At 40.4% G+C, this 26,945-nt stretch overlaps 3 protein-coding genes across 3 annotated transcripts; 2 read left to right on the forward strand and 1 right to left on the reverse strand.

Moving 5' to 3' along the window:
* Nucleotides 1-871: 871 nt before the first annotated feature.
* On the forward strand, nucleotides 872-2,663 carry LOC310999755 (zymogen granule membrane protein 16-like; the record flags this gene model as incomplete). The annotated part of the gene is made up of 5 exons (XM_083990310.1): nucleotides 872-947; nucleotides 1,045-1,180; nucleotides 1,304-1,403; nucleotides 2,329-2,418; nucleotides 2,502-2,663. The coding sequence occupies 5 exons, from the start codon at nucleotides 872-874 to the stop codon at nucleotides 2,661-2,663; spliced, it is 564 nt and encodes a 187-aa protein (XP_083846436.1).
* A 5,032-nt stretch (nucleotides 2,664-7,695) lies between these two features.
* LOC310999756 (zymogen granule membrane protein 16-like) lies at nucleotides 7,696-8,675 on the forward strand (the record flags this gene model as incomplete). Its single annotated transcript, XM_083990311.1, has 5 exons — nucleotides 7,696-7,789; nucleotides 7,896-8,031; nucleotides 8,155-8,254; nucleotides 8,356-8,445; nucleotides 8,529-8,675. 5 exons carry the CDS (start codon nucleotides 7,696-7,698, stop codon nucleotides 8,673-8,675), a joined length of 567 nt encoding a protein of 188 aa, XP_083846437.1.
* Nucleotides 8,676-8,878: 203 nt separating this feature from the next.
* Nucleotides 8,879-13,756, reverse strand: cmtm8b (CKLF-like MARVEL transmembrane domain containing 8b). Its single transcript, XM_083990586.1, has 4 exons — nucleotides 13,624-13,756; nucleotides 12,277-12,450; nucleotides 11,965-12,084; nucleotides 8,879-9,824 (listed from the first exon to the last, which is right to left on the reverse strand). Exons 1-4 carry the CDS (start codon nucleotides 13,753-13,755, stop codon nucleotides 9,738-9,740), a joined length of 513 nt encoding a protein of 170 aa, XP_083846712.1. The 5' UTR covers nucleotide 13,756; the 3' UTR covers nucleotides 8,879-9,737.
* Between the last annotated feature and the right edge of the window lie 13,189 nt (nucleotides 13,757-26,945).

Below are 26,945 nucleotides of genomic sequence, written 5' to 3' on the forward strand. Positions count from 1 at the left end.
ATTTTTCTTTCTTCTAGATTTAGATTTTTTTTTTTACATTTTATTTATTTGCACAATTAACAAAAGAAGAAAAAAACTGCATAAAAACAGCAAACCAGTTGTGCAGGTGAGATTAAAGAAACCCAGATGGGTTTATAAGAGAAATCTCACCTCATAAAAACAAAAAATAAGAGACCACAATAATAAACAAAACAAGCAAAACATAAAAAGTATAAAATCAGAAAACAAAAGTAATTCAAAAATCACAATATAGAACATAACTAAATTAATGTGAGTGTGTATGTGTAAGTGTCTTCTTTTCAGTTATGTGCACAAACAGAAATGCAAGAGAGAGTTCAAACTATTAAAGATGATGTGACATGATCGATGAACTGAATTTCCTGTAAGTCTGGTGAAAAATATGTGGCAGAAAGTTCTTCTCCAATTTCCCAGAACCTGTCACCAAACTACAACAGGTATGCCATTGTTAAGCAAACAGGGGTTGTTACAGTACGTTGGGTTGCGTGTGTGCGTGCGTGTGTGTCATTTTGGTGGGGAGGGAGGGGTGGAGGGAGATATACTATATAAAATGCCCTGCTCACTGCATCACAGCATTCATTATTTGCTCAGTTTTCAGGAGGTGAGTTTGAACTCTGTATCTGCTCTTACTCTTATTTCAATGGATCAACTTTAATAACATCGTTCTGCAACTGTGCATCTATTTGTACTAGTGATGATATAATAATGATGAGATATAAAATGTTTATAGGAACCAAAAAGCAAATATCAGGTGGATTCGGTGATTAAAACACTTGTATGAATGATGATGCTGATGACCATATAAAGTTGACAATAATGATGGTGATGTCTCTAATTTCAGAGTTGTTTCAAGATGCCCTCACAAAAGTTGTCTGTCCTTGTCCTTGCTGTGCTCTGTGTCAGCTCTGTCAACTCTCAACGGCCAAAATGTAAGAAGTTAATGTAACTGTTGAGGCTTTTTCTTTACATAATTTTTAGTGTTGAGAGAGTAAAGAATTGTTGTTTCCTCTGTTCCTTCACCTATAGCTTCCACTCCAGCTATAGTGCACTACTCCTACTCTCGTGCAGTTGGAGGGGGCAGTGGCACTTCCTTCTCCTCAAATGGAGAGGGAAGGATCACAGCAATCAGGCTCTGGGAGATCTCTCATTCCTACATCACTGGGTAAGTCTTCAGTCTTTCCCCTCCTTGTCCATTGACTCATTACAATATCCAGCCACATCATGACTGTAACATTTTATCCTCTGTGTTTAACCATGTGTTTCCCTCTTGTGTGTGTCCTTATAGTATCCAGCTGCGTTATGAGCGCACTTGGTCTACAAGGATTGGACGAGTAGTTGGCAGTCCAAAGGAGTTGACGCTCTTTGACAATGAGGTCATTGTTCAGGTCAGAGATTTTGTGGTACTAATACTAGTCTGGTCTTTAAAAGGATGAAAAGGCATTAGGCTTACTTCAGGCACACTCACTCACTCACTCACTCACTCACTCACTCACTCACTCTAGACTCTAGACACTAGAAGTCCCTTATAGGCATAGTGGGTTGACTACACTGGCTGCTACGTGAAGACAATAATATGTTTCAATTAGCATAAGCATCTCAATATAAAATCAAAAAACATGTCAGAAACATATTTTAAAAAAACACAAAGCACAATCACAGGCTGACACTTTGTTACAAAATGGGTCTGAAATCAATATCCTTATTTAGGCCTGCAAGGCAACAGGTGTAAAAATCTAGAAAGTCTCCCTTTGGAGAAGTTTTTTTAAGATCAACTGCTCTACAGAGTCCATACCCTCCACTTTCAGGAGATTATCGTTGCCATTGTGATGACTTTGAAAATGGCGTGCCATAAGGTTATCTGTATTATTTAATCTTAGGGCATATTTATGCTCTGCCACTCTGTCTTTGAGGCACCTTTTTGTGTGCCTGATGTAAAAACAATTGCATGGGCATGTAAGTCTAATTGCAATTAATCAAATGTTTATTTTTATGTGTCTCTCTTGTTTTCAGGTTAGCAAATTCCTTTTGTTGTTTGCAGACATTTATATGTGCCCTCTTGTCTTTTAAACCATTGTCTCCGCCTTCTGGGGGGAAGGTAGCTGTGGGTCAGCTTGTCCTGGATAGAGGAAGCTTGTTTATAGTGGAACTAGTCTGTTCTTTTTTGAATACTGTTAATATTCAAATGTCATTTATCCAATCATTGAAAATAAATGTGATATTTGTTGACATACATAATGAATAGTTTCAGAAAACTGTTTCAGCAACTCTGTAAAACTGTAATATGCTCACAGTGTCCATGCATTTTTTCAGATCTCCGGTAAACACGATAACGCATACATCTATCAGGTGATATTTGTGACGTCCTTAGGGCGCTCTCTGTTCGCTGGACGGCCTCTCCGGGTGATATATCCTTTCTCTTTGCTACAATATTTATTCATACTTATACTTGTGGTCATTTATTAACATCTAATGTTGTGTTTCAGGACTCCTTTAACTTCTACCCGATCCATGTTGACGCAGAGCTCAGACTGCTGAGTGGCCGCTTTAATGGCAATGGGATTACTTCACTGGCAGCCCACTGGGGGGTGATATACATGGATAAAGGCAAAAGATTTTTCAAGATTCCACCAAAGACCAAAAACTGAGTAATGAGTATGATTTATTGATCAGTGATCAAGCTGTGGTATGTAGCCTATACGTGTAATCAAATGTGTGCTGGGTAATATTGCACCATGTTTAGATCGAGACCTTTTGTGTAATTGTGTGTATGGAACAATGACTTATCAACAATGAAAACAATGATGAAGTTATAATTCAAATGACTGCATGATTCTTATTAATTTCCTTAATTTTTTTTTATACCTGTTGTGAAAACAAAATAAAAACAATTTGAAAACAACTTGGTGGTACTGTATATGGTGTAGTAATGATGGAGAAAAACATTCATAAAAGATCATATGACACCTCAATGAACATAAAAGATTAAAGCCAGGGTAGGAGGGAATCTAGAAAAGGTAAACACAGCCAACAATTAGTACAAATTTAGATGGAGGACGATGAAGTTGGGATCCTGTTACATGTCTGCATTTGTAAAATAGCCTATTGGAGAGCTGCCCTCAGATCACTGGAGTAAATATGGACTCTAGCACACATACCCAGTAGCCTACTTTTACTATTTTCTTTCTTCTTGTCCAAAAATGTAGACAGCTGACTGCACATGTCCCTCATAGGGCAGAAAGTCTGAACAATGTTGCCATGGAACAGGAGGCAATGAGACTACTGCTGCTCCTCTGCGGTTTTCCAGTTATGGTAAATCAGGTAACTGCTTTCTGCATAGCACAGTGTGGTCATAAAAGCAAAGAACTGAAAGAGTGAAAGGTGGAGAAGGGTTAAGGGAAAAAGGAAATAGAAAGAAACATGAGAGACATTTTAGGAAAATTTAACACAACTCACATAAAAGTTACAGTTATTTCACAATTTCTTAGTTGCATTGTATTTTATTCATATTAAAGCAGAAGTAAGCGATCCGGTCGTTTTGGCTAATGCTGCGTTCCAGGCAGGCTTTTGAAATCGTAAATTACAGCTTCAAGTCACAACTTACGACTTTGTAGCGTTCCAGGCAACCCACTCGTGTTTTTCCGACCTGTTTTACCTGTGAAAGTCACTATAACGGCCACTCGTAACTTCTGACCCGTGAAGTCGTACCAGATCGAACTGGTACGACTTCACAGGTCGGAAAAACACGAGTTACGAGTTGCCTTGAACGCACCATAACAGTCCTCGTCCCTACATCACCACATTCACGCGCATCCCTTGGCTGCACACACAGCCCTGCATGCCGTTCTCTCTCCTCATTGGATAAAAATTGTAGGATACAAGAAAAGTTTTCTCCTCGGCTCAGAGCAGAGCAGAGTGACTGACAGACCCGTGTTTCGGTCCAAACACTCTATGTAAGTGATTGCTGTCGGAAGATATAACTATTTAAGACTTATATTAACACAAAAATATCGCTTACTTCTGCTTTAACTGAGTTAAGGCAGTTTCAAAACATTGCTTCCTCATTACTAATAATGCAACCATTTTCTTAATTTGTTTTGTCTTCCTAAAATCACTTGTTACACTAGTTTTATGCACATATTTATCAAAGGAATAATACTCAGGCTGTTAAAAGACTGTGTCTTCTGTAATAGTTTGAAAAGATGATGTCATGTTTCTGTAAATACACCATTATTAGAGGTCGTCAGAATGTCAGAATATGATGCAACATGCTTTCAAGCTGTTTATTTGAGTAGACTTCAATATTTTATTTTCTCATACTAATCTTCAACAATTCAAGTAATTTCCAAACATTTTACACAAGTCAACCTCCTTCTTACAAGTTCTACTTTTTAATCTTTTGTCACCTATTGCTTCAGCTAAATTAGCATTGGTTCATTCGTTTTCTGTAGCTGTCAGGTTCCAGTGCTTTTTGCAGCTGACCTCAACTGTTAATAATGCAGGATTTATTTAAAAGTTTCCACTGCTTTTAGCCCTTTAACTATTGCTATTGCTTCTGCTAGTTCGCACTGGTTCATCAATATTCTTTAGATTTCAACTTTTCAACTGTTGCACATGCAGGACTGTTTCTTCTTTCTTTTCAACATACTGCTTTTAGTCCTTAACAAGCCATTAATCTCTGTTTACTTTTTACTTTGTTTTAGTTACATTTCAGCTTAAAGCAGAAGTAAGCGATATATTTGTGTTAATATAAGTCTTAAATAGTTATATCTTCCGACAGCAATCACTTACATAGAGTGTTTGGACCGAAACACGGGTCTGTCAGTCACTCTGCTCTGCTCTGAGCCGAGGAGAAAACTTTTCTCGTATCCTACAGTTTTTATCCAATGAGGAGAGAGCATGGACGAAATTTTGATTTTAGAAGTGGGGGGGACATATTTTAATAAAACCCAAACTCTTTCAGTTTCTTACAGTTTTCACCGATTTGCGCCGGCATTATTGGGCTTATGCGCTCTCTCTCCCCCTCTCTCTCTCTCTCTCTCTCTCTGTGTGTGTGTGTATGTGTGATTGTGTGTGTGTGTGTGTGTGTGTGTGTGTGTGTGCGTGCGTGCGTGCGTGCGTGCGTGCGTGTTAATGTGTATCTCTGTGTGTACACGTGCGCAGGCTGCGCAGATGCACACTCACGTCCACACTTCACGCACGCACGGTGCAGAAATTATTTTCCAGACTGGACAGACTAGTTGTAGAAGAGGTGTAGCCTACATTCAGGGGGGAAATATCAATATGATATCAAAAGAAAACGAAATTCGTTTTATAAAGCCAGTATTTAGGAGCAAACTAGTGTAAAAGCAGAGTCGCTGTGCTCTTCATGTAAAGCGCCGACGTGAGCGCACGCGGGGGGGGGGGGGGGGGTCGCAATCCTGCGTCGGTATGATGGGCAGCTCCACCTGACATATCAAACAAAGATCACTAAGGACTATGGATGTTGCCGTAAAAGAGAGAGAGAGAGAAAAAAAAGGTCGTTTATACGGTGGAAACCTGGCTTTACAGGCGGGGGCGGGGTTCCTACGGTATGCCCCCCCCCCCCCCCCCCCCCCCCCCGCCTCGCGGAGGCTGCGGGGTGCAGCCTACTTCATGGCCCAGAGTAGCTGTTAAAAGACTACGACAAATGTAACACCTATACAGCTCTAATTAACGCTTTATTACAGTTCGTCCAATGAACGACTCATGGCGGTTATAGGTATATAGTGTGCAATGGCGGTGCTAGTGTTAATACAGTGTAACATTGTTTGTGGACGGTAAAAACAGCGGGGGACAAAAACGGCGTTTTGAAAAAGTGGGGGGGACATGTCCCCTGCGTCCCCCCCTAAAATTACGTCCGTGGGAGAGAGAACGGCATGAAGGGCTGTGTGTGCAGCCAAGGGACGCCGTGAATGTGGTGACGTAGGGACGAGGACTGTTATGGTGCGTTCAAGGAAACTCGTATTTTTCCGACCGTGAAGTGGTACCAGTTCGATCTGGTACGAGTTCACCGGTCGGAAGTTACGAGTGGCCGTTATAGTGACTTTCACAGGTAAAACAGGTCGGAAAAACACGAGTGGGTTGCCTGGAACGCTACAAAGTCGTAAGTTGTGACTTGAAGCTGTAATTTACGGTTTCAAAAGCCTGCCTGGAACGCAGCATTAGCCGAAACGACCGGATCGCTTACTTCTGCTTTAAAGCGATGTGGCTACTTGTGCGGCGGTGTGTGTGCTGCCTCTGTGCTGTTCAAGTGTTCACCTGTGTCGTTCTATGTCTTGGGTTCCTCCTGTATTTTACTGTGATCTGTATTTTTTTGCGATCTGTATTTTATTGTGATTTGTATTGTGAGTTTTATGTTGGGACTACAGATGGAAATTAGTCCTAGTGGCTAAATCTGGTACAACCATCTCTTCATTGTTCTACAATTGATTAATGGTATTGTACACTGTCCTGTAATAATAAACTAAACTAAACTAAATTAAAGTTCACCCAAGATTGAAATTTCACTCATTATCTACTCACCCTCATAAGGGCTGGGAGAAGTTTCAGAGCTATCCGTGGCTTCTCTGAGTAACAGGGGGTCTCGACGTAGCAGTGCATGTCAATATAACGGTTGCAAATGGATACCAACTGCCTTCGTAACAAAAAGACACACCAAAAAACATCCAAATACCTCCATGCTGCTTGTATGTAATGTCCGTCTTGTATTGAATCCCCGAAATGCGAAATTGCCCCGAAAAAAAATTAATAAGTCAATTTTTCAAGCTTGTTTTGTAGTGGAAGCTTCTCAAAGCTCCTCTTCCCGGTTCGTCAAATTTGGACGAACCGGGAAGAGAAGCTTCGAGAAGCTTCCACTACAAAACAAGCTTGAAAAATTGACTTATTTAATTTTTTTTGGGACAATTTCGCATCATTGTTTCGCAGCATTGTTTCAGCAATGGCTTTCAGCTTTCAGCATTCACACACATTTTCTTATGAAATGCTCTTTCTAATTATCTTACTTGTTTATTTATATGCTAGTTTGTTTTTTATTTAACTTCCTCTCCCCCATACTCCCTCACGACACATTTACTACTTCCCCCTCTTTCTGCTCGACATATCTTCTTAATCTTCTTCTTATCATGTTTTGTGAATCACTGTAAACTTTGACCTTCAGCTACCAAAATCTAACCAGTCTGCACTTGAATGAGCTCCTGTTTGCCGACCACTTTTTAAAAATTTGTTGACAAAATGACCTCACCTTCAGTGGTTCTTATTTTTTTCTTATTTTTCTGCCTTCTTTTCACTTTTTACGTGCACAAACAGAAATGCAAGAGAGAGTTCAAACTGTTAAAGATGATGTGACATGATCAATGAACTGAATTTCCTGTAAGTCTGGTGAAAAATATGTGGCAGAAAGTTCTTCTCCAATTTCCCAGAACCTGTCACCAAACTACAACAGGTATGCCATTGTTAAGCAAACAGGGGTTGTTACAGTACGTTGGGTTGCATGTGTGCGTGCGAGTGTATCTATTTGTACTAGTGATGATATAATAATGATGATAATGATGATGATATATAAAATGTTTATAGGAACCAAAAAGCAAATATCAGGTGGATACAGTGATTAAAACACTTGTATGAATGATGATGTTGATGACTATGATGTTGACAATAATGATGGCGAGGTCTCTAATTTCAGAGTTGTTTCAAGATGCCCTCACAAAAGTTGTCTGTCCTTGTCCTGCTGTGCTCTGTGTCAGCTCTGTCAACTGTGGGTCAAAATGTAAGAAGTTAATGTAACTGGCTTTTTTTACACAATTTTTTAGAGTTGAGAGAGTAAAGAATTCCTTGAATTTCCTCTGTTCCTTCACCTATAGCTTCCACTCCAGCTATAGTGCACTACTCCTACTCTCGTGCAGTTGGAGGTGGCAGTGGCTCTTCCTTCTCCTCAAATGGAGAGGGAAGGATCACAGCAATCAGGCTCTGGGAGGTCTCTCATGCCTACATCACTGGGTAAGTCTTCAGTCTTTCCCCTCCTTGTCCATTGACTCATTACAATATCCAGCCACATCATGACTGTAACATTTTATCCTCTGTGTTTAACTATGTGTTTCCCTCTTGTGTGTGTCCTTATAGTATCCAGCTGCGTTATGAGCGCACTTGGTCTACAAGGATTGGACGAGTAGTCGGCAGTCCAAAGGAGTTGACGCTCTTTGACAATGAGGTCATTGTTCAGGTCAGAGATTTTGTGATACTACTATAGTAAAATACTAGTCTAGTCATTTCAGCAACTCTGAAAAACTGTAATATGCTCACAGTGTCCATGCATTTTTTCAGATCTCCGGTAAACACGACAAGTCCTACATCTATCAGCTGATATTTGTGACGTCCTTAGGGCGCTCTCTGTTCGCTGGACAGCCTACCAAGGTGATAGATCCTTTCTCTTTGCTACAATATTTATTCATACTTATACTTGTGGTCATTTATTAACATCTAATGTTGTGTTTCAGGACTCCTTTAACTTCTACCCGATCCATGTTGACGCAGAGCTCAGACTGCTGAGTGGCCGCTTTAATGGCAATGGGATTACTTCACTGGCAGCCCACTGGGGGGTGGTATACATGGATAAAGGCAAAAAACAAAAGACCGAAAGCTGAGTAATGAGTATGATTTATTGATTAGTGATCAAGCTGTGGTACATAGCCTGTAAACAAATGTGTGCTGCCGGGTAATATTGCACCATGTTTGGATCGAGACCTTTTGTGTAATTGTGTGTATGGAATAATGATTTATCAACAATGAAAACAATGATGAAGGAACATGAGCATTTGTGTGCATCACTGAGACATGAGACAAACAGCAGCTATACCTTTAATCAAAATTAAATGTATTGAAGAATTTATACTGAAAGGATTACAAGTTATGATTCAAATGACTGCATGATTTTTATTTCTGCATATTCTTTTTAATTAGTCTTAATTTTTTTTTATACCTGTTGTGAAAACAAAATAAAAACAACTTGAAAACAACTTGGTGGCATAGTTATGATGGAGAAAAACATTCACAAAAGATCATATGACACCTCAATGAACAGATTAAAGATTAAAGATTAAAAGATTAAAGCCCCTGTACAGACTTTTCATTTAGTGTTGATTTTGGCGGCCCCTGTGGACGAAAACGGCGGAATCAAGACTGCATTTCCCACTGTCATTAAGACGTTTGTCTGGCTGGCGCGTGTAGATTTGTTTTGGAAACGTCGAAAAGAAGACGGGACTTGCTTTTTAAAATTTTTTTTAGCAGTGTAATGTATCTGTATTGTTTCGTCAGTGGTCCGACCCGACCATGCCTTCCAGAGGTATAGAATTAGACTACTTAGAAATAGCGTATCTTCACACTGATGGGCTCATTTGCTGTTTTAGGTAACAGAGACACATCAGCAGAAACCAGAGACTTTTGCATATCCACTTAAAAGCTCCGTACAGGGGCTTTAAAGCCATGGTAGGAGGGAATCTAGAAAAGGTAAACACAGCCAAATTAGTACAAATTTAGATGGAGGACGATGAAGTTGGCATCCTGTTACATGTCTGCATTTGTAAAATAGCCATACCCAGTACTTCATTTTCTTTCTTCTTGTCCAAAAATGTAGACATCTGACTGCACATGTCCCTCATAGGGCAGAAAGTCTGAACAATGTTGCCATGGAACAGGAGGCAATGAGACTACTGCTGCTCCTCTGTGGTTTTCCAGTCACGGAAACTCAGGTAACTGCTTCCTGCATAGCACAGTGTGGTCAGAAAAGCAAAGAACTGAAAGAGTGAAAGGTGGAGAAGGGTTAAGGGGAAAAAATAAAGGAAATAGAAAGAAAAACATTAAATAAAATTTAAGAAAATTTAACACAACTCTCTTAAAGGTCCCATATTATGCAAAATGCACTTTAGAGCGGTTTTCTATCAACAATATGCATCCCCGGCCTGTCTACAATCCCCCCTGGTATGAAAAAAGTTCATCCTCTCCCTTTTTCGCTTTCTCTGTCTTTAGAAAATGTGCGCTTATACAGGCCATGTTGAAGATAGTCTGTCGGTGACGTCACCGACAGACTCGACGCCACCCCCTAGGTTGGTGGCACCGCCCCAGGTGAAGGTTTGCCACGCCTGAAGAAATTTTCTAAACCGTGCCATTTTTTCCCCTGCTTGTTAACATAGCTGTGGTTAAACAATGGCGAATGTACAACCTGGAAGAAGCGGTTGCTCTGTTGTTGGCTGCACACACAGCGCCAAAGTCATCAGATATCACCACATTTCAATTAATAAATGTTTTAAAATGAACAAACTATGCAAGTCTGGTCGCTTTTCCGCTGTCGCCCCCCCTCCCCTTTATTTACGTAAATGTGGTGATTTCAGTACATAGCCCAGCTCCTCCTCACTTTTCATTCTACTAATGCGACTGCCACAGTTGTAAAATTTCATCAATGAGACCAGCATTAAATCTCCTAAAAATAATTTAACCAGCCAGCAGTAAACCTCTAAAAGCATGCGGATACGTTACTTCGCTCGTTTTCTCCTCCGGGAGGAGGAGATGTCGTGCCGGCAGATCAGCTCAGTAGAGCGGCTGTCTGCAGCTGCCACGGTCCCCGGTCGGGGCTCACACAGACTCTGCACTTCTCCCAGGACAGACATCGGAGCAAACTGACCACAGACTCTTGATTAAACTTTCTCGCATTAAACTGTGACGTGTTAACAGTGCTAAAGCCAAAATTAAAACAGGTTTTTAGCAGCTTCTATGGCTGTTCGTTTGCCGCGAAACGGCGACAGCCGATGCTAATTTCTGTTAGCCCGTCTATGAGGTTTCACATTATACGTTAGCATTAAGCTAAGCGGACTTTATGCTTAGTTGTGATACTGGCTGTGTGTGTTTTGAACGTTGTTTCAAGCCTGGTTTGGGACTATTGTGAGCTACATGAACCACGAGACCGCACTGGCGGCGACGTCAAGAGCTGTCGCCACGCTAAATATCAATCGCTCTGGCCATAGTGATACATCCACCCGTAAACATTAGCCCATGCTACCGTTAGCCACATCCTGTCCCTGAGGCAGAATCTTTCCTACTATGGCCACGCCAAGACCCGCCTTACTAGGCCTCTGATTGGCTGAGAGGGGCAGTCAAGGCTGTGACAGACGGAGCTCATTAACATTTAAAGGTGCAGGCACAGAAACAGCTTGTTCTCAGCAGAGCTCATTTGAGCGACTTTGAGACAGCTGCCATTCAGGACCACGGATCAGTTTGGGGCAATACATTTCGAATACAGTTTAGTTGGACGTCTGACAGCTGAGTGAAATTGAGTAAAAAGAGTATAATATGGGACCTTTAAATGTTACATTTATTTCACAATTTCTTAGTTGCATTGTATTTTATTCATATTAACTGAGTTAAGGCAGTTTCAAAACATGTTTCCTCATTATGTCTTCCTAAAAGCACTTGTTACACTAGTTTTATGCACATATTTATCAAAGGAATACTCAGGTTGTTAAAAGACAGTGTCTTCTGTAACAGTTTGAAAAGATGATGTCATGTTTCTGGAAATACACCATTATTAGAGGCCATAAGAAAGTCAGAATATGATGCTTTGATTCAGATTTTTTCCTCAAGATCTTCTTGTATTCTCATGCAGTGGCCTTCTGCAGAGACTTTTTCAGAATAAGTGGTTGGCTGCACAGGTTTTTGCACAGATTAACAATATGGCCAATGAATAGATGTCTCTTATTTTATATAAAGGCATTTTCTGCATGCCGTAAAAGCCATCATGCAGACTTGCAAGATTTGAATGGGCTGCTCTAATACAGAGGCAGACCTCTGGGTCGTTTGTTATGTCTCTGCTCTGAAGGTTGCACCATTTATTAGATTGTATCTGTGGTTTTGTCACTTCATTGTGACTCAAAGTGCTCTTACTGCAGATGCTGCCCAGCAGTTGTAGTTGTGTCGCCCCCTAATGGCCTGGTTGACTGTCAGAGCATCCACCACTGCTGTCACCAGGTAGAGAGCTGCAGCGCTACAGTTCACACTCAGCGACTAGAGGAGACAAAGACAGAAACGGTGAATCACTGAGCAAAAGACAAATCGGTCCAACTTAGTGTGTGTGTGTGTGTGTGTGTGTGTGTGTGTGTGTGTGTGTGTGTGTGTGTGTGTGTGTGTGTGTGTGTGTGTGTGTGTGTGTGTGTGTGTGTGTGTGTGTGTGAGCATGTTACTGTGTGAGCATGTTACCACTGTAGTCCAGGGGACCTGTGGTATCCTCTTGTGGACTCCAATGAGGTAAATAAGAAACAGGGAAACCGTCAGGATCCAGCACAGGATGGCAACAAACATCACCCAGCAAAGGCCAGGCAAATGAAAATAGTGTGTTCCCCCAACCAGAACCCACACTAACATACCACACAGCTGGAAAAGAGGAGACATAAAAGGGAGCATGATATAGGACAGGAAATGAACAGTTTTGAGATTAAGAGGAAAATTCCTGTAAATGAACCAGAGTAAAAAAAAAGAAAGAAATCACACAGGATGTAATGTTTCTGGTCATCTTTGTTCTCTTTTTTGATACTGACTGTTCTGTTGATTATTCTTCAATGACTCACTTCCAATTTTCATTGGTCATTACACACAACATACTCCATCTCCGCTGCATCCAAGTGCCGTGGTGGTGAGTAGTTTAAGCTTGCTGCTCCCAACACTATTCTAAATCCACCCTTCCTGTTTCACAACAAAAGATTCCTGCTGGATGTTTCATATCACAGGAAGAAAGTGAAGTCTGGTGTGAAATGTGACTGAGCTGAGTTGGTTTCTTCTAAAATGAAATCTCTTGTACAACCAAAGTTAAACTGATTTCAATCTATAATTATTTAATGAAGCCAACCAACATAAATGATTATCTCACAATCATTTGTATAAATCTACTAAATCATTAAATGTTTTAGTGTGTCTGCATTTCCATGTAACTTATTTGAATGTGTGGCAGTCCGATTGCTCCAAATGTGGCGTGCCCAGCCTCTGTATGGCAGCCAGCCAGACTGTATTTAGAGAAAGGCTATCCTGTCTTTTTCCCTCAGTTGATTTGAAAAGGAAGAGAGACAATGAGGGAGAGAGAGGAGGTAGAGTTGATTTGCTTAGTGTTTTTAGTCAACTTCCTATTTTCATAGAAACATTGTTTTTTGTTTTACTCTTGTTTTCTTGGGTCTTTTGGATACTGTCTTATAGCAACACCACAGATATACTTATGCTATTGCTATGAATTTCACATTCACGTTGTGGACGAAGAGTACAGTAAATAAAATAATTACAGTAGGCTATATGAATCATTTTTTAAATCAAACTGTAGACTAGAGTCACCCTGCACTGCCTCTGGTCTCCATTTCTACCTTATCTGGTAAGAACATGTGCTTGCAACATAGGTGTGACAAAAAGATCTGATAATTTTATTACTTCCTGTCAGTCATTATTTAAAGTATAATCAGATGCCCCAATATTAACCTGTTGTAAAGTCTATTGTGTTTGCTAATAATGCCTTCCTCAGGCTTTAAAACAAACAAACAAAAAAAAAAACATATTCACACTTACTATCTCGGCTATGAGGAGAATTCCTTTAGCAGTTGTAGCAAAATGCTGGTCGAAGGCCAAGGTGGAGGTGGAGATGTTGTACTCTGGCACTGAGGGAGTCCTGCAGCCCGACACCACAGCAGCTCTCTCCATCGTTCACTGACACACCCAGCTTGTGTGCTTTCTGTGAGGTTGTGTGTCGCTGCAGCAGAGGAAGTCGTGTTCCTGTCCCGGAATCCAACAAGGACAAATTGCTGATCAGATTGTACAGTGACAGCAACAAAACAAATGTTTGAGCTGTGTCCTGTTTCATTTCCCATGATAAAACTCTTGGATTAAAAAAAAAAAAAAAGTCAACTAATTTACAACCCGTATGGAGAATTTTTGATGTACAGTTATGTGTAATATTTTTTGTAATCTTAGTAGAAGCTCTATAGGAGCCATAATGGTCCATTATACATCCAAAATTCAAAGATGACACTGAATAGGAGGACAACAGAGACAAAAATCCTTTCGGAGGTGTCTACAGCTGGTGCACTGTGTGATATCTACATGATGATGAATTATAGGTGAGAGGAATATATGATGTCTGCATGAGTAATACTTCTTATAGCCTAATTTTGCACATTTTGTGCACCAACATACAACGGTTGATTGTTTAGGTTGATGTGTTATATTCCAGGTTGTGAAAATCAATTTGTATTCTTGTATTTGGATATATACACTAGACACGCTCTCTCCGAAAGGGCTCAATATAGATTTTGATTTGAGGCCTTTTCTGTAAAGCCCTTTCTGCTATTTCTGCTTATGTTCCTGTTGTATCCTGTGTGCCTCCCCTGTTTGAGTTCATTAGATGCCTCCTGTACAGACATTGCTTAGACAGTAGTTGGTGTGTTGCTATTGTCTTTCTTCTGCTACTACTGTGCTAGCCATGTTTGCAGGCTTTGCTGCAACTTTTTTCTTTTTGTGGTGCTGTGGATTGTTTTCTTTCCTGAGACGCCCTTTTTCCTCTTCAATATCACATGAGTTTATGACGGTGTATACCTGATGCTGTCATGTGCTATTCTAGGTGTTAGATTCTTGTTGTGAATTATTCTTTGTGTATTGGATTTTCTACTGTCCATGGTGATAGTGAAAAATGCTTTGTGTATTGGCCTGGGCCAATGAGAATATGCACCGGCTTTGTGTATTGGATTTTCTACTGTGAATATTGTGATAGTTGATAGTGTTTTATTTCTTTGTATACATCAAGATTGTAGTCATTCACACCTGTGGTTGACTAGGCCTGATTGTGTCATGTGATCCCTGGGGGATGATTTAGGACAGTGCGTCCTCACTCAATCCTTGATGTCTGACGAAGGGCTTGCCCCGAAACGTTAAACAATACATTGCCATCTCCGGTGTGCGGACTTCCCTTTCTTTTCATTGAGTATTTACCTTCTAGTCCAGCACCCAGGCCTACAATTTTTTGGGATGTGCGTGTTTTTCTACTTTTTGCAGTATTCTTGTATTCTAAAAATGGCCAGAACTTAACAATCAATAGAAAGCTGGAAAAAACAAACAAACAAAAACCCCATAAAGTAAGCTATGGAATATAAGAGATGTGAATATGCTCTCTCTCCGTTAAAAAAGCAGGAGGTTGTTGTAACATCAGGAGGTGCTGCCTGCTCTCAGAAGCCAGATAATGAATAGCGAAGCACACATAAAGACATTTTCAAATAAAATATCACCTGCCTCGGGCTCTGTAAATAAAAAGTTAAACAGTAGAGCAGCAAACTATGTATGAAGGCAATGTAAAATTCACATTTTGACTGAGATCCGATTTTAAGTGAATATATCAGAGGTCAATTTATAAAAGAAAAAGAAAGAAAAGAAAAAGACTATGTATTTTTTTTAAAATTCCATATACGTATTTACCCATGTATGTTTAAATAGTTACAATACAGTGTATTGACTAACCTCTGGAATCAACCGGTGTAGTTATTCTCACATTTACCTGAGCTCGTCCCTGTCTGTTATTGGTTAGGTGAGTGACATGTGACTGGAGGAGACAGGATGTTGATGTTTTGAGGCGGGTAAGTGTAAAGCGCGTGAAGCGCAGAAAAAGCTGCAAAAAAAAAAAGTTGATCAGTCTTCATCTAGCATAAACCCTCGCGTTACTGATGGTGTCCCCGGCAGATCATTAAATCACATCCTCTCTATAGTGTAGTGTTCCGGTCTGGCAGCACGTGCAAGTTAAAGTGCATACGGGTGCACCTCAGTGCTTGGTGTCAAGAAAAAGCTTCAGTCAAAGAAAGAGATGAAAACACAAATGAAGCAGCCACAGATACCACCAGACCAGATTCTGGCTGACCATGGAAAGTGAAAATAATAAGCAATACATGTCGTTTTTACCAGCTCCATGTTTCCGACCAACTGTGGGACGAAGAAGCCAACACTGGTCTGGCTTTGACTAGATGGAGAAGCTAACCAGTGGTTAAAGAGCTGCAGCTGGATCCAGAACTGCGTTTCCTACAGTCTATGGTTTCCTCTCATCTGTAAATGCGTAAGTAACTAAGTGGAAACATATTTTTTTTGTATTTTTTTTTTTTAATGTTTTTTTTTTATTACTGAGGCTACTGGGCCATTAAGCTAATATATAAGTCTCTGCTAACCCACTCAGATCAATTGTATTCATAGTAGCTATGACAGTGTTGCTTTGGCTGTTGCATTGGACATCTTTGGCACATAATGTGACACTGACATGAAAATATGGGCAACACACCTTATAGCTGCTTGTCAGATGTTGGATTTTTTTCTACAAGGAACTGAAAACACAAGAGTTAAAGTTTAATATCCAGTCAGTGCTGATAAATGAAAATAATCAATGGATTATGATTTGTGTCTGATATGTTATTATATAAGAAAGTTCAATTATCAAGTTAAAAAAAAGTTTAATATCACTGGGATATTTGTTTCCTTTTCATATTGAACCTCAACACTGTCTCCATGCCAGTTGAAGTCATAAAATCCTGTCAGACCACAGATGAGCATAAAACTGCAGTGATTTCAGTTCAGTTCAATTGCACCAAGACCTTGGGCCGTATTACAGTTTTTCTCAGTCGTGCATTTCTCAGAACAATTCGTACAAATAGCAAAACACCAGGAATCACCTGCAAAAGCCAGTCTCTTGCTCAGAATCCTTAGTTCATCTCTCAAAAGTAAATATCTGTGTCAATGAACATGTCAGTGCCACCAGAATGATGTGCCATTGTGTACGGATGAGACAGTCAAATTGCTTAGTCATGTTGTTGTCAATATAACAGTGCACTCTGGAGGGATGTTCTGATGTAAACTAAAGTTTTGATGACAATTATTGTAAATTGTAAGTTACACCTTAGTGTATGTGGGAGATTGATTGCAAGAGACTGGACAAGATTCACATTTACGCTTTTACTGTTTGTACTGTAATTTGTTGACAGACCATGTCATTGCGATACAGAAAAGAAAAGACAGCACTAGCACAAAGAAAAAAACAAAAGTAGAAATGTGAACATAGGACAATCTCTTTAGGGAAAACTGTACATGCAGTGCTGTAGTACAATTCCTTGTCCTTCCATTGTCAGACATTGTAACATTGTGTTGTGCTCCGGCTATACTTTTTCCTTCATTAGAGAAAGTCAAGATTCACCTGGGAGCAATTGACCAATTCAGGACAGATTTAGAAAAAAAGGTCTAATCAAAATGTATAGAAATATGCTTGACATAATTCGACAAGTTGTTCAACCATTTTGACTCATGGGATGAACTAATGCCTATACATGTTGTGAGGGGGTGAGACTATCCAACAGTCCGTGATAATACATTTTGATCAACATGACATAAGCAATTGATAATGTAGGAAACAGCAGAGAATTGTTCATAATCATTTGCATGGATGAACCAAAGCATTTGCTACTTGTTCAAAGAAATGAGAAACTGCTTTTTTGATGTGCACAAGTGACACAATGATGTGGAGATTGTAGTAGTTTTGAGAATTTAAATTCTGATCTGAGAAATGTACCAAAGCAACCGAGAAAAACTGTAAATCATGTGGCTGTGGAGGCTGTGTAAGGCTTTGACCACTGGGTGGCAGTAGCAACACATGGTTGAAAAATAAGAGCACAGGGGACAAAAGATGTCAGGTTGAGGCCGAAAAGACTCATAGCTGGATATTTCATTTATTTAGATGTAGTGTTATGTGTCTTGTGCTGTTATGGTTATTGTGCTTCTCATTGCTGATGGTGTTTTTTTTTATTATTTGTTTTGTTGTGTTTTTCTCAAGAGCTGAACAGCTGATTGAAGGTATACAAAGATAGGCACTGATTAAAATTACAATCTTAATTTTAAAACACGGCATAATCGGATTTCCATTCAGTTTCTGTTTGCATTAAATCAGTGGGACCGTTGTGTGTTGCTCAGCTCTGTCAGCAGTTTCCCCAGGAGGCACAATCAGGACAGGACTGATTGAAGTTACCAGTTGACTATAAATTTACTCTGACAAATTCCTCAAATTAATTTGGTGATGAAGTCCAACAAGAGCCTTGAGTGAACTCATAAACAAGGGATTCATTGGGTTGGACCATTCACAAATGTAAACAAATAGAACAGAAACCGTCCCATTAAGATGCTTTATGTTTAGCTGCTGCAGTCAGTATCCTGGAGGCATTGTCAGACTGGATATTTTACATGCTTTATCTTAAGGGACTTGATAGTCTAATTCTGCCTTGCTGAGCACATTCTGCCCTGTGCAGCAATATATCCACTGCATCAATCTATACTCTGCATTACCCTCTCTCTTTCTCCATTTACTGAACCAATAATCCAGCTTCTCCTGTCTTCCTTTAGCTAGTGAGTGGCTGCATCGAGCCAATACAATAAAGGAAAAAAACAAATGGCCAACGAGGCATTTTTGAATGCAGGATTGGCAGCCTGTACCCAGAGACATGCGTCCTTCTTTGAGACCAATAGATTTTCTATATGAGCTGTCTAACAGCTAATTATCACAGCAGGACTCAGGTCATTTCACTCTCATTCAATTAAGCAAAAATGAAAAAAACAAAAAAACAATCTCAATGTCATTCATAATGTCAGAGTACATTTTTAATTATTTCTTGACAGACTGAACGTGACCACCTTCTAAAGGTTTGGAGGATTTTAAAGAAAGTCCTCATTTGTTGCAAATTTGTCTGTGTAGTCCATCAGTGTGGAGGGCCAGTGGCTTTTTTCTTGCTGTAAATTAATTTATTTTAGAGGCATCTATGTCCAATATGTTGTTCACCACAACACTTGAAAGTATCTGTGGTTATACTCAGAGGAATGAGGAGGGACAAAATTAGCACATTTGTAATGGGTGTCCAATAACGTCCACTCAGAGTCTTTAGTGCTTTCTAGAAAAGGTGTGTTTTACAGCCTGTGTAGACTATCTATACAGAACACATTAATAATGGAAGCCGCTGTCGATGTGCTCACATTAGGGCAAACTCTCTCCTCAGTCGCTCACCTGGGAAAACTGTGATTAATGACACAGTCAATTGCTCTAAAGTTGTCTGAGAGCTTTCTTACTCATTCAGTATCTCTGCATCTTCCTCCAGCACTCACTCACCCCTCCTTCTGTTCCTGCTCTGTTAACACACCTCCACAGGATTTCTATGAACCCCAAAGGAACAATGTGGAGTTTCAGTGCAGCATGAAGCACTTTCACCTAATGATAATCACTTAATGAACCAGCATTAAGAAACAGTCTGCATGAATGTGAGTTCATGGCTGAGTGAAGTGATTGTTTTTGTAGAGATGGATGGAGTTTTGTAAAATTATTTTTAAAAACTTGATGATTTCATTAGATGTTGAAGAGGGATGATGTGCAGACGATGGAAGAAAAAAAAGAAATGTTCCAATGAAACTGAGGAAAACCTTTTAAAAGTAGCAAATCCTCACTTCACTGAACATAAAGGTGTTAGTACTGAGGGATCATATCAATGATTATCTGAACATGATCCTGTATAGTCCTCATCATAATTAGTAGGAATAGAGCTTCCCTCCTTCTCATCAATAACTCGATGCTTTCTTTAGTGACCACTTTCTGAGATTGTTGTAGTAATTATGATGCTCTATTGTCTCAGGAGCTCAATTAAAAGAACCTTTCTCCTTTAATTCCCCCAAAATACCATAAAGACTTGAAAGCACACAGGTGATTAATGGTTATTTCCCTGCTTTTACAATTTGTTCTGTACATGATTACATTAGTGTGGCCTTATCTCTGACTTTTTCCTCATTTCACTAATGATGATGACAGTAATTAAGATGAACGACGGCTTCATGTGCGCCACTAATGTTCTAGTCATCCACAGATTTTGTGTTGTGTTGTTTGGTCACAAATGAGGAAAAAAGGCTGAAAACTGTCATAAGATTTAGGAGTAAGATCAATTGAGTACACCAACCACTAAGAGAACCACACTTACATTAAATTCAACATGGGACCAGAGATATCTTTTTTTTTCCATTAAAATTTGACTTTGTAGAAAAGTATAAAATAACAAAACAAGCTGTTCCTTTGTCTTTTTAATGAAAAATGTGAGTTATTATTACATTTACTAGTATTTCATTTCTGCTGCTGATTCAATTCATTTCAGTGAAATTACAGCGAGCCCAGCTTTACCGGTGGCTCCCAATCATCCAATTATTCAGACAGCAAAGTAATCTTCATCTCAGACTGATTTAATTGAGAAAGAAAGACAAAATAAAACAAATAGGATTAGTTTTCCACCGACTCCAGAGGGAATTATGCAACAGACTAAAATGTTGTACCTATTGTTGCTGATGTTGTACTTTCACCCTGTTCCTTCTTTTTCTGAGCTTGTGGAGAGAGCGACAGCGAGGTATCACATCTCTGCTGGAAATGTCAGGGCTGTTATTTAGCTTTCCATCTCTCCCCTCCCTTCCTGAAAGTGTCTTCTCCATTCTCATCATTGTCTTCACTGCTTTGCTGTATTTACTCTTCTATCCCTCTAATTCTCTCTCCCCTGTTCTGTCGTTGTCTTCATGGTGTGTTTAGATCCTGCAGCAGTGACACACAGCCTCACCATTGACACACACACTGCACCATTTACTGAAACTCTACATGCTAAGATGTAAATAACCTGAACTCCTCCTGAACCTCCCCATCCCCTCCACTGCACACACTACACACACACACACAGACACGCACACACAAACTCACTCAAAATGCATGTGTGCTTGCCCAGATGCTGCACTGTAATTGGCCACTGTGGCTTCCTGCTGTGGCAAAGATATTTTTAATGCACACACTTAAAGACACACACACACACACACACACACACACACACACACACACACACACACACACACACACACACACACACACACACACACACACACACACACACACACACACACACACACACACACACACACACACACACACACACACTAATCCTTGCCTCTGCAACATCTGCCACATCCCCCGGCACATGTGCTGGTTAAATGTAACCACACACTCATGCGCACACGCATATCCACCAGTGTAACCATACAGGCAGCCCCTCCCCGTTTAACCACCGGCCCTGACATCAGTTCTAAATAAACTGATGCAGTTGTTCACCGACAGGCACAGCCTCGCCCTTGGAAACTACAACTGCTGTTTTCTCATTTTCAACAGTGTTTCCCTTGGACTGCTTTCTTGGCTGCGTGGAACGGCCTCTGGATCAGTGTTTGGATCATGTGACACTAAACGTTTCCACTGGAACTTTTAGTGAGAGTAAATAAAAACTATTTTGAAAAGTGCAACATCTATCGATCTTTAAAATCCTTAATTTCTTTTGCATGTTTTTATACTTGTCAGGTGAATTTTTAACCTTCATCTTAGAGATACGTGATTTCACCACCGCTCTCACTATAGTGACTGTCTAAGACAGAATGGACTATTATGTGTTTGGATAAAGCAAAAACATATTTTGATTGTAATTCTCCACGGGAAGTGAAACTGTCCAGCAGATATTTAAGACTGGCGCTCAGTACAAAATAATAAATATATGTCCCCTAACTAGATGGGAGTCGTGGCTGCTGCTGCTCACCTTGTCGACTCTGTGTTAATCAGAGAGAGAAGTAAGATGAGAAGATATTGGTTTAAATGGCTGAAATGTTCAGTTCTGTTTAATGTTGTTTGAAATCTGGTAACATTAAACTACAGCGCAGAGACTTTGCAACATGGATGAAACCCTCCAACAGTATCCAGTGGTCGTTTTGGTGATGCCATTCATTAAGACAGTTCATTAGTATGCAATGGAGAAGAGGGAGCAGAAGCTTTATTTTCACTGATTGATTTGCTGATGTTATGGAACAAGAAAACATTTTTTTTTTTTTTTTTTTAGTGGTAGAAGTTGTTTTGTTTTGTTTTGTTTTTCAACAAGGCAGGGCTGCTCCGTCCAGTTCGGAGGAGAGATTGGTCCTGTGTTTCTCGATGAGCATTTACTATCTGCTAACCTTACACGTCAAGAGAGACAGAGGGAGCGAGGGGTGGGGAGACGAGGCGAGTAAAAAAGAGAGGGAGAGGGCGATGGATGTATCAAACAGCAGCCTCCTGCTGAGCGGGGAATGGAAAAGCTGCTGGCACCAACATGAATATTTCAGCAGAAAGCTACAGCTCTCTGTACCCCTCTCTCTCTCTCTCTCTCTCTCTCTCCCTCTCTCTCTCTCTCACTCTCTCTCGCGCTCTGTCTCTCCCCCTCTCTCTCTTTTTCACCTTTTCCTTCTCTCCACTTCTCTCCCTCTTAACCCTCCACCACCCCCACCCCCTGCTTCTCTCCCTTTACTCTCTTTTGGAGTGGACAGTGATAATGAGTAGAGTGATAGAGATGGAGAGAACGAGACAGAGGGACATATACAAAGAGAGGGAGAAGGGGAGAGAGAGAGAGAGACCGGCTCGGACTGAATTCAGGGTAGCTGAAACAGAAAATGGCTCCTGAATGTAAATCTGGGGAGGCAGCAGCAGAGTGTTGCCTCAACTTGGCTGCTTCCCCAACCCCCCTGCTAGACACTTGTGATGGTTTGGCCCGGGGTAGTTAGACAATAAAAACAGAACGCATGGAGCAAAACAAATATCAGCAGGCAGGGACTTTCTCTGGAGACCTAAATAGATTTTTAACAGTCTGCTGTTTTGGGTTTTTTTTTCAATAATTTAACAACAACTCCTTTCCTTATCTGTTGTTTATTTTTAGCTATCTTGTTATCTTTTCAATTTAGAATGTGTGTGTTTATAAGTGAGTCTGTTGTGAATTGGGGTGATGATAAAAACTGTCGATTGATCAATAGAAATCCCTTGATCAGTTAATAACGAATCTTTGTGATAATTGCATTCAGCTAAGATGCGATGTTTGGGTGCAGAACACACAATAAAGGTGAGCTGTGCCTGGAGGAGCAGTCTGTGTGATGTGAACTTGTTTTTCTCCAAAAAAGAAAAGCACGGTTGTAAATTTGTCTAGAAAGTGTACATTTTGAGCTTGAGTGAAACAAGTCACTTGAGATTAGGGAATTTATTTGAATAACATTCGGGCTCCCTTGTATTTTTGGCATCATACCCAAAATAAACAAAACCCTTGGGTTGCCAGGAGTTTGTCATCAGAAACATTTAGAGAATTGTGAATTCAGTGTGTCATGCATCACAGTTAAAAAGCTGCTTCCACTGATTCATTCAGTTTCATGAGTTGAGCCCAAAATAACTACAAGAGTAAGACAATTGATTCTTTCTTTAAAAAGATTTGTAAAATCACTACTATGATTAATTATGCAAAAATGATTTTTTCCCAATTCTTTACTGTGATTGTAGGGTTAATGTCACACTGTAAAATCTTCATCTATTTGATTTATAAGTCTCAAGTTAAGAGTGGTGATGTCTACAGTGTCCTGAACACCACTTTAAGCCAAATTCACATTGATAAATGTTGGTTCTATTGCTCCTCTCTGTTTTGTTGTGTCAGACTAAAGGATGGGCTAATTCACTGTGTTTCTGTTGGGATTATAACTGAGGCATCGCTGCTTCTGCCAATACACGCAGCCAGCCAAATAGCCTTCAACCTAGATGTGCTCTCCAGATACAGACTCTTTTTTTTTTGTATTTGTTTACTTCTCGTCATCAGTGTTTGGCCTCTGCGGCTGGATGACATTTATTTAGATAGCAGATAGCAGTGTTTTAGGCTAAAAACGCTTTCTTTTCAGAGTCAGGACAAACACTGAGGAAAAACATAAAAAAAAACATATTGCAAAGGAGAACTTTTACTAAAGTTGATTAATGGTAAACTCCACAGAAACGCACTCATGTCCCACTCTGAGGCCAGATATGAGTGGATGGACTGAGTGAGTTTTAGAAGAAAACAAATGGTGAAAATGAGCCCATGTCTGTTTTGTTGTTGGCGAACAGTTGTTATGTGCGGTGAGGTTGTAAGACGTTCATGGTGGACAGCTACAAGGCCAGGTTAAATTTAGCCCCATAACTTAACTGAAGGTCATGAAAGTACAACTGCTTCACATTCACTAACTGGAAACAGTGGACGCTCTAGTTGAGAAAATAATCAAGTATGTTTTTGAGTTATTCTCGTGCCCCACCTTGCTCTCTTTCTCTCTGTTTTGAACACACGCCTACATGCGCACAAGGCTTCAGATTTTAGCAGCGCGCTCGTCTTTTTCTGGCCACGCTGGCCTTGTTTTTGTTTGAATCATGTGCCAGTTTTAATGAATATCGTTCAGACTGTTCTTGCTTGTGTTCCCAGTGCGATTCTCTGATTCATAGTTAATAACATGTTGAGCTTGCATCATGCAAAATGAAGAGGCCCACATTGCTTCTCACATTAATACTGAACAAAAACACTCAAAGGAATCTGCAGATGTGCTGCAGAATTCACACTTAGTTTAAATAATGAGTGCAAAGGCGGTAATTAAGTTTTGATAGAAACTGCTTCAAAATGACGATGAAATGACAACTCACGGTGGAATTGATTAAAACTTTTAATTGATAAACTGATAAACACATAGCGTGATAAATATTTAGCCGGACGCTAACCACCACTCTGCAACACTGCAGTCTGCACTTGACCCTGCTCCTGACCTGTCCTGCAAGCTGAAGGAGCATGACTTCACAGGGATCCATCCCAGTATTAGCAAAGTGGTATGTTAGAGTGTGCTATGAGGTGGAGAGGTGGGCTACTGCTACTGGCTGGTTAGTTTCCTATCTGCAGATATGCCTGTCATCATACAGGTCCAAGTGGTTGCCCCTGGCCAAGATATGGACCAATAGTGAACTCTGATAACACTGCTGCTAAATATGAGTCTGTGGCGTGTGCATGACAGTGTTTAAGTGTGTGTGTGTGTGTGTGTGTGTGTGTGTGTGTGTGTGTGTGTGTGTGTGTGTGTGTGTGTGTGTGTGTGTGTGGTACAACAGATAAGAGAAAAAAGTGTGTGTGTGCGTACCTATGTATCTGGAGAGGATGGATCAGTGTGCGTTCGTGCGTGTGTGTGTGTTTAATAGTCTGCTTAGTGTTTCATGGTGGTAAATCGTTCGTTCTGTCTCATCTCACACACCGCTGGACAGCAGAGTCTGCACTACCCTGATAACACAAACACACACACACACACCACATCACATACAAGCACAAGCTTTCCCTCACACTCTCTTGGACACACACACGCGCACACACACTTGCACCAAGGCTATACGAGGCAGTAACTGCAGCCTGTAGAGAATCAGCCAGTCTATTTGTCTGTCTGTCTGTTTACTGCCCTGCCTGTCTATCCCCTGCTGCCAAGGTCAGTATTGTTGGGAAAAGCCTCTACATCTGTGAGCCGGTGAAGCCCTGTGCTGCAGAGTGGTCGGGGTTATGCACATATAATGTAAAGGCTAAAACATGGCTGACCTACTTTAATCCCATAAAGGCTGTTATTTTATTTCCCCCACCTGGCATTGTGTGCATTTAGCAAAGGGGGAAAAAACACAAAAACGTAATGTCACAAAGTTCTTAACATATAACGTACAGAAATAATATAAACATCTGAAGCCAGAAAAACAGACAGGATAAAAATAGATATTGTCAAACTTAACATTGTCAAAAAAAGTTTATCAATTAAAATGTATTGTAGTGATTTGCAGGAAGGTAATGCACCTGTAGGACCACCTGAAGAGCCAGCTGATGAAAAAAAAAATCATAGATAGATATTTCTGACTATGAAAAACAAAAGTGGACAAGTGCATTGATATGTAAGTTTTTCACTCCAGGTTTTATTAGGAATGACACTAGGACGTCGTGGTTCGACATTTACACCAACTCAACCGAACAGAGAAAGAATGAGGTTGTCTGTTTGCTGTTGCACTCTTAAAGGCACGTTTTCTTTTAACAAATGTTTCTATCGACTCATATAAGGAAGTCTATACTGAAATACTGACTCCATCTAAGTGGACCAACTCAGACAACTTGTGAGGGCCGGGGCCGGGGCAGGGAGGAAGACTGATAAAGAGATAATAATGGAAATATGTGGGCAAGGGAAGAGAAGAAAGAAAGGAAGAAAAATGGGGGATGGGTGGAGGGCAGGGGAAGATAAGAGAGGAGAAAGATGGGAGGAATGATAAAAGAAAGGTGGAGATGACGATGGATAGAAGGAGAAAATGGAGGCCGGGGCTGATGAGAGAAGGGCTGATATAGGTGAGCAGAGGGAGAAAGAGAAAGCAATCAAATCTCTCCAACTCTTGAGGTTATTAAGCTTCTGAACTCACATAGAGTAGTAAAAGATGGGTATGAAATGTGTGTGTGTGAAGGAGAGAGAGAGAGAGAGAGGTGTGTGTATAATGGAAGGTTAATACTGCTTGCTCTTAATGGTAATTTTGGCCTGTCACTCTTCTAAAGGCCATCGCTGTGGGCCATCAGCCAGCCGCACACAACCACCAGCACACTGCAAATGTCACCGTTACTGCAGTGGGCCTGCACATGGCTCTGTGTGTTCATGTTGAATTACTTTCCTATTTTCTTCCAAATCAGTCCTATTTTTTTTATGTTTTTCAGTTTTTCTGTGCCTCTGTCTCTCTCTTTGTCCTTAACATTCATACTTTCCTCCTCCTCCTCTTCCTCCTCTTCCTCCTCTCCCCGTATTGACTAGTCAGGCTGTAAATATTTACATGTACTGAAACCCCGTCGATCGATCTCTGTCCACTTCTGTCTCACACTGACAGCAATCAGTTACGCTCCCAGCTCACTCAGTAATTGGCTCCTTTTTTTTTCCAGCCATTGTTCATTATTTATATTATCTGTGTCTCCGAGAACCAT

Source organism: Trachurus trachurus, assembly GCF_905171665.1.
Source record: "Trachurus trachurus genome assembly, chromosome: 16".
NCBI classification, from domain to species: domain Eukaryota; kingdom Metazoa; phylum Chordata; class Actinopteri; order Carangiformes; family Carangidae; genus Trachurus; species Trachurus trachurus.

Bases quoted from the DNA above. Each gene is read 5' to 3' on its own strand.
- cmtm8b (XM_083990586.1), bottom strand. From the start codon at position 13,755: ATGGAGAGAGCTGCTGTGGTGTCGGGCTGCAGGACTCCCTCAGTGCCA. The intron at 12,451-13,623 runs GTAAGTGTGAAT...CCTCTTTTCCAG, and splicing joins TTCTCCTCATAGCCGAGATA to CTGTGTGGTATGTTAGTGTG. The intron at 9,825-11,964 runs GTAAGAGCACTT...TCACTCTTTCAG, and splicing joins ACTGCTGGGCAGCATCTGCA to TTCTTTGCTTTTCTGACCAC.